Below are 12,192 nucleotides of genomic sequence, written 5' to 3'. Positions count from 1 at the left end.
ATCACATTCTGTCAAAACATCTATTTCCCTTTCTTAATTAAGCCATTTTTAGAAACGTAACAAGAAAAAGTCTCCTCCACTGGAAACCTCAGGGCCACGGGAATTTTACCCGATCGCTAATTTTAGAATCCTAGAATTAATTGAGATGCGCACAAATTGAGCCGAACATCCGACTGTTAAGAAAAATAAGTCTCCCCTACTAAACTCATGGGGCTAATACTACAAGTTGGTGTTGCTTGTTTTGTGTAGCTGACCGTTTTGGATTTTTTTCTTTTTCTTTAATCCAAGGATAAATGACAACTTGCCGTTCAATAAATTAAATACAAAAAAAGTGATTGACAACTCTCTTCTTTAATATGGTTAACCGATAACATCTACCCTATTTTAAGAACTAGTCTAATATTTTGAATGAGTTCTTCCAATAAGAAGCATCGGCCGAAGAAAAGGGAATGATTCTTTCAAGTTTCTTGGAATAAACCAGATCACAAGCAATTTTGAACTATATAATTGCAAATTTAAAATGCCAAAATTAGCCGACGCAAGTGATTAGCCGCTGATCCATGTGATTTTCTATCTCTCACCAGTATATCGGACTCTAACAGTATCGGAAAGCACAAAGTCGTTCAGATAGACTGATATTTAAAGCCTTTGTTAAGAACTCATTCAAGGTCGGTCTCTTACATACCCAAGCAAAGCTTGAATCGATGCTAGTTGAGTTTTTGTACGAATACGATTGGTCTGCGGTCCATTTTTGGATTACAGAACACTTTACGTAATCGTAATCGTCCAAAAGTAATTTTTATGATCCAAATTTGCTGCAATCATTAAATATCAAGATGAACGACCAATATTATACTGCACCACCGGCTTCTCTGCAGTTCAACTACTGAGAAAGCCGGATCCTTTTCATATTTCTTACTTTTTTTTCTTGGTTATATTTGCTAATGTATGTTTGTACACACAAAAAATGTGAACGCATTCACTTTTGGGAGAACTGTATGGACAAGACTTTGTGGCCAATGGCCATGTTACGTCCACCTCCCAATATCTACCAGTCTGCACAAGGAGCAGAGAAGCAACGTGGAGAGAGAATCTGGTACTATGGGGAAATTTTAGAGCACTGAATTAGGTCGTCTTCAATACATAGACTAGGCCCCTGTTCCAAATTCATCTAATCACTCACTATCAATTACTGGGACGCGGGGGGCTGCTGTCCCGTCCCCGAGGGGACAGCAGCGTGCTGCTGTCCCAATTTTGGGGCCCACCCAGGTTTCGCTCCGATAATTTGAATCGTTCACTTTGTAGAGTTCATCGAGTAGAACAACTATGCAAAAAATCAGCTTAATTGGATATCATTAAGTACCTGATCGGAGTCCATATAACTCTCAGTCCATGGGTTACAGTTGATTTGATCCAGTGTTTCGGATCCATTCTTTTTAAGATATAAAGGTTCCGATCAGGTACTTAATGATATCCAATTAAGCTAATTTTTTGCATAGTTGTTCTACTCGACGAGCTCTACAAAGTGAACGATTCAGATTATCGGAGCAAAACCGGGGTGGGCCCCAAAATGAGGTGCAGCAGCCCCCCTCCCTCCCAATTACTGTACTAGATGAGGAGAACAACAACTAGAATCAAACTCAAACATCACATTTAACAAGGTAGAAACGCCTCATCCACCAGACTAAAAACACTTCAATTCAACCTATGAAGATAAAAGGTTTTGGAAAAATAAGATTTTCTTCCTTGACGACCAACGCGGGTTGGCCGAGTGAGTGTGTGAGAGGAGTGTTCGGAGAGTGGTCGGGACCTTAATACCTCTCCTCCAATGTACTCTTGACTAGGGGTAATCCGTTCGGTCAGCTCGGTTATTCAACATTCCGATGGTTCGGTTTTTCACTTCTTTTGAATCGACATTGACCAACCAAATCCCCAAAACCGACTGGTGCTGTTTGGATTGGTTTTTCGGTTTAGGCGTGCACTCCATTTCGGCCTAACAGCCCCTTTGGCTATTTTGGTGAGAAATGAAAAGAAAGAGATGTGGTTTCTCTTAATGATGTGAAAAGAAAATAAAGAAGTTTGTTTTCTCACCATTTCATTTGATAGGCCTTCTCCTTTCTCTTCTCACTAAATCCCATAACTTTTGGTGAGAAACAAAAATGGTTTCATATATAAGGGATTCTTGATTCTCACTTTTTCTTACCCTTTCTCAATTCTTTAACCATCCAAACAAGGGAGGGACAACTCTTCTCCTTCATTTCTTTTCTTCTCTCTGAAAATGCCCCATCCAAAAAGGGGCTGTGTAAGAGACTTAACCACAAGATGATTGAGAATCTCGAACCAGACAATTATCAGAATACAATCATGCAATTAGGAGTGAAATAAGAAATTGAGGATGGCCAAATATTTAAGCAGTTAAATAAATCCCTAGCTCCCATTATTTAATACCCCCACACCTAAGATTAAATTAACAAAACAAAAAAATGAGGACCCCACAGACCTCTGTTTTGCTAGATGTGCCCATGAACTATTGGCGCACTCGATCGGTAGTGGAAGGTTCCATTCCAATGGAGTGCACTATATATGATGGGGATCTCCTCTCCTAAAAAAGGCAAGGCTAATGCTCTGTGTTATTCTGCAGGCCGAATGGCATCTACAGAGGTCCCTTTCTTTTGGATACAGCTCCAAAAATGGTGTCTAGCTTTATGGGGCTGAAAAGGACTTGGAAAAAAGGTCAACGTATGCCACATGTTATACTACTTTACTTCGTTGGTGCAGTATGCTACCGGGACAGCGGCATTTAGACAAGGTATATAAAAGTGGAAAATATATACGGAGTAGCAAAAAAAAAAAACCTGCATGACCAGGATTCGATTATTGGGCTGGCTGTATAAGAAAGTAGTTTCTCGAAAATCCCCTAATGTCAGCATAGATAGTTTGCCTTTGATTGAATCGGGAAAGAGATTAGTCAAGGTTTGAAACCCAAACACTCCTGAACGTAAAATAAATAAATAAATAAATGGCATGGTGGTTTACATTCTTGTGATTGCTATTGTGACAAGGTCATGTGTGCATAGGCCTGTAAATGAACTCAGCCGCACGCAAGCTTGGCACAACTCGGCTCATTTAGTAAACGAGCCAAGCCTAGTTCGGCTCGTTCGACAAAAGCTCGGCTCGTTAAAGATGACTCGGCTCGATTAAAAAGATTCGTTTAGTAAATGATTCAACTCGGCTCGTTACAGTCCTGCAACATATAACCCCAGAGCATATAAAAATCTAGACGGTGATCACTTTACATTTTTAGGTGCTACACATGATTGGGAACTGGTGCGTTGAGTTCCAAGGGTTTTAAGTTGCTTATCAAAAGAAAATAGGTTAGTTGCACATGGAAGATCATAGAAAAACTCCCAAGACTAGCTCACATACAATAAAGAGGGCATCAAAAAATACTTAAATCAGATCACCAATTAATGATGACAACATGATTGCATCAATCAAGCATCAAGATATACCAATTAATATCGGTAATGCTAAAGTAACCAACGGGAGCCATCGACGGCTATGCAGGGCCCACTCTAGGCCACGCACGGATGATCCGAGCCGTTCAAAAAATATTTAAAAAATTTCCAAGTGGGGCGTGTAAGAACTCAGCTCCATCCGATGTGTATAGGTGCTCGATCCAAATATTCCATTTTTCTGTGCTCATTCTAATTTTTGAAAAATGAGATGATTGAATCGAGCACCTACACACATCGGATTGAGCTGAGCTATAATGGGCCCACTCATAATTTTTTAAAAATTCTTTGAACGGCTCGGATAATCCGCGTGGGGCCCAGAATGGGCCCCACGTGGCCGTCAATGGATCCCGTCTGGTTCCGTAGTAGAGTTCAATTTGGTTCCGTAGTAGAGTTCAATTAATATGCAACTACAAACACTTGCACACATAATCACACAAACTACTCGCATAAAAATTGGGACACAAATTACTCACATAAAAATTGGGACCCAGCCCATTTTTTATGTGAATAAGTTTGTATGATTGTGTGTCTAGTTGTAGCGTGATTGCAAGATATACTCTCAAACTTTAAAACAACAACCTGTAGTCAAGACTTTCGAGGATTATAAACAAAAAGCCCATTATCATTGGGAAGGCGTTTTACCAAAATGTCAAAGTCTATAGAAGGATTATTTTGGCCAAAATCGGTGTCGTCCAACGTTATGGCTTTCACAGATTTTATTTGTCATTTATTTCATACTTTGTAAATAAAAAGGATTGGCTTGGGGATAAATCACTCTCCCATGATAATTTTCAAGTCTCACCACTAGGGTGCCAATCTATTTTTTTTTTTTAAACGTAGGTTTTTCGTAAACCTATTAATTGATATTAGATCAACGTAGCTTTTCAATGAATAGAACAAGTTCTATGCAATGAATAATTAATTCTGATCATTCAATTGAACCTGGGACAGATCCGCTCACACGCTCTTATCCTTTTTGAGACCGGAGAGGAGCCGATCCCTTTTCAGAAGAGACAATTGGTGGCGTCCACCGCCCCCAATTCTATAAAACCCTCCGCCTCTAGTAGTATCTTCTTATTTATAGCCAATTTATGTAAGACCGCCTGTTTTTAATACGGAAAATTAATAGAGTAACCCTTTCCATTAGGAAATCTTGATCTACTATTAAAGAAAGATATTTCAAACTTGGTCATTCTGTGAAACTGAAATCATTATTATCCCTGTGGATAAGATATTTGTTGGGCTAACTATCTTATGGCTACGGTATTTTGATATTTATACACCACCCAATCTTCAGGGTCAATATTTTTGTTAGGGGTCGTATACTAACCTTTGGATGTCCTAGAATTTTATTTTATTTTATTTTTGTAACGGAGAAACAACCCTACAGCCAGGCCAATATATGGACTCGACTTTGCAATCCAAACCTCCAGGGGAGCTAGCGCGGCCACACCAGTCTCTATCCCCCACTTACTTCAAGATACTCACCCGGGGGGAAATCGAACTCCAGACTAAGGGTCATCATCGGGCCGGGCCGGGCCAGGTCGTCAATGTACTACCCAAGCCCGCCCACGGGCCGGGCTCCCTACTATAAATTGAAGCCCAAGCCCGGCCCGCGGGCTAGCGGGTCAAAAACCGGGCGGGCTTAAATTTCCTTGGGAAAGGGAAAAAAGAAAGGATTTTGTGGGATTTGGGGCTAGTGGGCGGGCTTTTGGCCGGGTACCACGGGCGGGCTCACGGGCCGGGCCTACGGGTGGGCCGAGTAAAAATTTATAGGCCCGAGCCCGCCCATTACAAACTATGGCCCCGGCCGGGCCGCCTGTTTCACGGGCTCGGGCCGGGTAAAAGCCTGATGGGTCGGGCGGGCTTAGGGCGGGCCGTGGGCCTTCGGGCCAAATGATGACCCTTACTACAGACTTGAGGAGTACTCCCGAAGCCTGGGCATCCGCTCAAACCACTGGGGCAACCCCTGAGTGTGTGATGTCCTAGAATTTTAGGCTCAAATAAAAAATAAGGTTCAATTGAATGATCAAAATTGTTCACCCAAAAGTGTATCTGTTGTCAGCTTCTGTAGACTATTGATTGTCAAGATAAACGACTATGATTGAAATGCATTGGCTCTCTTCAGTTGACTGCAGAAGCTGACTCATTCCCAATAGGCTGGATTTTTATCTCCGTAATACGTTGGAAAGTAAAAATTCTTCTGAAACAATCCCCACACACCCCAAAAAAACTTTAAAAAAGGGAAGCAAATTGGTGTTGCTCTTAATCAATTTCATTGGACATCGGTAATGATGCATTTCACTTGTGCCAAAAATATTGATCCAAGCTTTTACAATTAGACGTCAGTAATTTAGCACAAGTGAAATTGACGCAATGTGCATTTTCACTTGTGACCAAAATATTCAACCAAGCTTATAACAATTGATTCTTCTCATAGGCACATGCAATACACCAAAACTTACTACATAAACGGTTTGAATCATAAATTAAGATCGTAATAAGTCGGTTTTGCGTCGCATGAAAAATCACAGAAGGAGCATCACAAGAGACGATGGATGTGTTAGTCATCCACGATTCCCCAGTAGGTTAAAAATCTTACATCACAATAATTTGTTTGGAGCTTTTCGTTGTTCGAAAGTAGTCCTCCGGTAAAATACTTGTAAAACTAACCGCAGTTCCACACACAGAAACAAGGAAGTAATAAACGCGTTAGAGCCCCCTCAAGAAACCGAGATTTCTTTGTTTGTAGGCCAACGGCCACCTATACCCTTTTTAACCGCCCCAGCCTCAGCTTCTCCTCCTCCTCCTCCCTTGTCATCCCTCTCCCACTCTCTCTCTCTCTCTCTCTAAAGAATCAGCAAGAAATCCGCATATCTCCATCTCCGATTTCTTCCTTAGATCTTTACAATTCATTACCAAAATCCCACCCACAAATCTTCCCAGCAAAGAATTCAAAGAACAACAACAACAATAATCACCCAACACAGTGAACACACCTCTCAAATCTGATCACAAACCAAATACACAGTTGCACATACAAATGAGGTGCAAGAAGCACCTCACCGATTACACCAGCAGCGTCGGCGTCTGCGCCACCTGTCTCACCGAACGCCTTTCAGCTCTCATCGAGGCCCAAACCCTAGCCGAAGCCCGATTTGCCCGATCGCAAGAGGCCCAAGAAGATCGCCGGAAATCAGACGCCGCCGCACCGCCCCCTCTCGCCTTCCCGCGCTCCGTCTCCCCGTACATCTCTCACCGGAAATCCGATTACTCCCGCCCTAATTATAACACTAACCTTAACCCTAACCGCCGCCACCACACTCTGTCCGATCAGCTCTTTTATTCCACTCCGCAGATAGGCCCCACCGTAGAATTCGCCGAGGAACGGGACACGTGCGCGAAGCGGAGGAGTAGGAATTCCTGTTTGTTGTACAGGTTGTTCAGATTCAGATCGCGCGAGGCGCCGTCGTCGTCTCCGAACCGGCCGTCGTGGTTGTCCAACATGCTCTCCTCCCCGAGCCGCCAGAAGAAGGACGAGATGAATCGGTCCTCCGTCGACGGCGGCTGGAGACCGTCGAGGCTTCGCCGCTGCGATCGGGGGATGTCGCCGGCGAGAGTTTCGGACTGCGGCGGCGACGAGGAGGATTACTGCGATTACTCGCCGGAGGAGTGGAGGCAGACGCCGCAGAGGGCGACGCCGCAGGTCCGGCGCGGCGGGCACTCGCGCAACGTGTCCGGGTTGAAGTTCTGCTTGAGCCCGTTGGTGCGAGCGAGCCCTACCCGGCAGTGGAACCAGAAGGGGACAATAATGCCGCCGGAGGTGGCGGTTCACGGCGATGTTAGGGTTCCGGCGGTGGGGCCGCGGCTGTCGACGGGGGCGCTGAACAGGTCGAGGAAGATCGCCGATTTCGGCCGGTGCAACTACGGCCACCGATAGCAGCTCGCGACGGCAACTGGCGTGAGACGGTTGTTACAGCCAAAGTACGGTTTTACCCTTGGTGGTTTTTCCTTTTCTACGTTTGAGTCCTCGGTGGACTTTCCCCCTTTGGGACAGGAGTAGTACGTGAGATTGATTTCTCGTTGTAATTACGAATGTGACTCTTGATTTTGATGTTTGAAATTACACAAACCACCCCCATTTTATTTTTTATTTTATTTTGGGTCAAAGATCGGAGGGATGCTGTAGTTCTCATGAGCATGGTGGATGATGCTCGTGACCAAAGAAAATGGTGGAGTTTAAAGAATAAACGTGTTGACTTGGAGCGATTATTAGGGGCTCTAGGTATTGCTCAAAGCTAATGAGAGCCACATGATCATTTGCATGAAGCGCTCATGCCGCCCTCATAGCTGATTAAGATCAGAGTTCAGAAGAGTCTTGTGGTCTTGTCCGATGATCGGTTCTCTTTGTTTTGATTCTTCTTCTCTTGTTCCTAATTTTACTTTGGAAAAAAAAAAAAAAAAAAAGGGAGCTTAGAAGTTGGGGTTAAGGGTGGCCATGGGCCCAAATTGTTATAGTTATAGTATTGATAGAAATTGCATTTTTTTCTTTTCGTTATAGAGAGTGGCTTTTAAATTTTGGAATTCTACTTGTTATCTCTACTATTTTATTGTTTTCGCAAAATTATGGCATGCCTCCTCTTATTCTTGTGTTGCTCAACTATTTCATAGTTGCGTGGTGATAAAGAGTGGTGCGTAATACTCGAATACTAGTAGCACATAACAACTTTTCTCTACCTCAACATGCATACCAAGAGGGGGTACTCCAACATTCTAAGCCAAATGCAAAGTCACGAGTAATTATTCGATGTTTGAATCTCGTTTAATTATTCAGTGTCCCTAATCACTACCCAACGATTTTTGAATCTCGTTTGATTTGACGGTGATAGGGGGATGGAGACCGTGACTTGGCCACGCACCAAGGGCACCCAACAATTGTCAATTTGTCATTATGTTTTAGTTACCGTCCAACAAAGGAGTTGTGTGTGTGTGTGTTGATTTGGGTGTTGAGACTGTTTGAAGAGTAATGAAACTGACGACTTTGGGGGTCGACCTAAACCTGAGTCCTGAGGTCCTGAGATGTCATTTATGCGGATGGGGTCGGGCACGCACAATCCTGTGGTGCTGCTTTCTAGGAATTGAAAGGGGACCAGTACAGTACAGTTAATTCGTGTGCTCGGACGAACGTTGAACTTGGCTAATTTTTTTTTTTTAAAAACGAGATAGGAGAAATCATTAAATCGTGTATGAAATAATACAAAATACAAGTTACGGGACACTGTATCAATTATGTAAGAGTCCACGAGATAATTAAGCTCTAACAACTCAACCACTATAAACCCAACCAAACTACAAGCCCCCATTAGTAGGAGAAATACTCCGAATGGAAGAACTTCTCACCTAGCAGTAAGACTCGAACTTCTATTATCCCAGGAAGAATTGCAAAAGTTTTGGCTAACTGAGTTTAGCTCAGTTGGTTTACTTGTCTAAGTTGAAGTGGCTATTTTCTTATTATTTATTTTTGGGAGTGTTTTTCACACTCCCCTTTTTGATATCCACATTCTTTTTTCTTTTCTTTTTTGAAGTGTTGAGAGTATATGTATTCTTTTGCTAAAAGAAAAAAAAAAGAGTGTGACTATAAATAAAAAAAAAAAAAGGAGTGAAAATTATTTCCCTTTATTTTTAGCAACATAATTTTAAAACTCCTTTTTTTAATACATTTTGGCACATCATTTTTATCTTTAATTTCACTTGAAAATATCAAAATTTCTCTTCGTATGAAAAACAGAAAAGTGATTCATGGAGGTAATGGTAGTTAATAAATTTCAATGCAAACAAAGGCAAAAAGAGAGTGCAAAGATAAAAGCGGAGTGTGAAAATCATTTCTCTATTTTTTAGAAATAATCCGTACACCCCATCTTCTTATTTTTATGTATAGGTTAACCCGCCCAATTCTGGATCAGTACTTCTAATATAAGGTTCAATTTTCACCCTTTATTTAGCTAACTTGAGATTTTGACTCGTTAATTACCTACTAATAAATATGTAACAGGAAACTCGGAATGAATAAGTCAAGCTTGACTGACTAAATCTTGATTGCTTTTTTTCAAATTGGGCTCAAAAACTCAACTACGCGGCTTTGGCTTATTTGCTTTTTTTCAAGTTACATCATTGTAGATCCATTTTGTTGACAACCATTTCCCTATTTAAGTTCGTAATTTGGATTAAAAAATGGAAGAATGTTAGAGGGGATCACCTGATGAAAGTTTTTTTGAATATATAGTTGCTCGTAGTTACTGAAATCCAAATCAAATCAAATCAAAACAAAACAAAATAAAAAGGGAGAAAATTAATTGTTAAGAAGAAAATAAAGCGAAGAAAAAACTTTTGATCCTTTTATTGCATCCCTACAAAATAATATGGAACTTGGATATTAATAATTAGATGTTTCTCGAACTCGGAGACCCTGCTGTCCCCGTAAAGGACAACGCGAGTATTGGCCCCATCCGAGCCGTCCACGCCTATTATTGGATGTTTCCCGAACTCAGAGACCCTGCTGTTCCGTAAAGGACAACGTGAGCGTTGGCCATGGACGACTTAGATTTCACCTCGGCTGGACGACTGAAATCTGTTCGGCCAAAATGAAATCTGAACCGTCCATTGCCGAGCATGGACGGTCCAGATGGGGCCAACACCCATCTGTCCCTTGGCTGTTGGGGTAATTATAAGGGCAAATAGCTGCAGTAATTATATACGTGACAGTGGAAGGTGATTTTGCAATGAAGATATCATAATATCCCCATGTTCTCTTTTGCTAAACTAAATTTAATGCCTACCAACTCCTATTAATGAAGAAGATGAAGATTTTGATCACTAAATTTATAATCCCTGAATAACCGAAAGGGAAAAGCAAAATATTAGTACAAGAAGTTGGTGGACAAGGACATATCATCTGCAACCATTAGCCCTAAGAATGGGAAATCTTTTAGATCCCTTTTATAGCTTTAAGATCTACTCCTACTTTAGGGTTTTGAGATTCAACTTGTAGCTAGTCTAATTAGGTGTCTTGTCATGAGATTATGAGGTGAGTGAATATCTCTTTCTTTTTTTCCTGCACTAACTCTATTCCAGTTTTCTTGAAAAAATACTTTTTAAAAAAGAAGATAATTTCAAGCTTAAAAATCATGTTTTTATGTAAATAATTTTTCTATCAATATGAATCTTGTTTGATAAATTTCATTGAGATCTTTTAGACGGTGCAAAAAATTTAAAAAATTATTTTTTATTTTTATTATATTTAAATTTAAAATTACCTTCTTTGTAAAAAAAAAAAAGATTTAAAAAAGACACTGAAACGACCCCTAACCCACGCTGAGAGGCGCACAAGATTGCCCCCACGTGAGCTGCCCCCCGTCTGCGGAGCACTGCTGTTTCCATATTCCATGAGCCTTGAGATTGCAAATAAGTTACTCCAGTTACCAGACACTGTGTGTCATATATATAGCACGCACTGATGATCACTGATCTTGTGATTTCCCTTAACGAGAAATGATATTGGCACTTCAAAAATTGATACAAACACTCCAAACTTTTAAAATGAGCCTGTATCAATTTTTGGAGTGCCAATATCATTTATCTTAATTCTATGGTCTCTAACTACGCATACAAACTGTGAGTTGGTTTTTCCACTTTAATTCGCTCGATCTTCATTTGGTAACGCGATCCTCTAATTGAAGTGGGTTAGCAAATTGTAATACCAATATGTTTGGTGGTTAAGAAGCTAATTAATGAATTGTAGTATCAATATGTTTCTTAACCAGAAAAAGAAAGATAATACCAATCATTTTTTAACTTCAAAAGTGCAATCCTCATGAATCCACTAAATTTTCTACAAAATAGCAAGGCTAGCTAACTACATCGTGGTCCATTCCTTTAGTAGTACATCTCTTCAATGGGACAAACAATGATCTTCCATCTTCTCCTAACCCTCCTTTAAACTTATACAAGTCCTGGTGATCATAGTGCTTCTTTGAGGACCACAATTTGTGTTCTCACCCTATAATCATTGTCATGCCACAATGATCTATTCATATTTATCAAGTACTCAGCAGCTTTTTAGATTGACTTGTCCCAAAATCATGCACTTCTACTCAAAGAAAAGTGGCAATAGAACTATCTAGGATCTACCAACTAAATATTCTGTAGGGCATGTTTGTTGGATGGATTAGATATTGGATCGGGATTACTAATTTCATGAATACTGTGTATCTAGAATTGGAGCGTAACGATCAAGGATTTTCTTTTCTAAGCAAAAGAATTTTATTAATTTTTGAAGAATGAAAACCAAAGATTAAAGGGACTAAGGCACACAGCCGGAAAACGCCACACAAGACCCGAACAAACCATGAAGGCAAAACGCCAACCCCCGAAAAGGAAAAAAAAAGGCCGAAACCTAAGCCCAAGAAAACCACAACACCGAACCCAAAACCAAAACCACTCAATCCAAACTGCTACCTAAACCTGCCAAGCCATGCTCAAAACAAAACCCAAAAAGCCTCTAAAAATAGTCAATATAAGCTGTTATCCGATTCTAATGTGGTGTTGGCCTGTTGGGCACTGACTTCTCCATGATTATTCTTTAAATGGGTGGGTGATTATTGATGATTAAAACTTT

General features: G+C 40.9%; 1 protein-coding gene across 1 annotated transcript; it reads left to right on the top strand.

The window, feature by feature from the left end:
• Nucleotides 1-6,561: 6,561 nt before the first annotated feature.
• Nucleotides 6,562-7,458, top strand: LOC131332543 (uncharacterized). Its single transcript, XM_058366849.1, has one exon. It carries the CDS (start codon nucleotides 6,562-6,564, stop codon nucleotides 7,456-7,458), a length of 897 nt encoding a protein of 298 aa, XP_058222832.1.
• The last annotated feature ends 4,734 nt before the right edge of the window (nucleotides 7,459-12,192 follow it).

This window comes from Rhododendron vialii, chromosome 7a, assembly GCF_030253575.1.
Source record: "Rhododendron vialii isolate Sample 1 chromosome 7a, ASM3025357v1".
NCBI lineage: Eukaryota > Viridiplantae > Streptophyta > Magnoliopsida > Ericales > Ericaceae > Rhododendron > Rhododendron vialii.
Note: the sequence above shows the minus strand (reverse complement) of the source record. Positions and strands in the feature narration are given on the sequence as shown.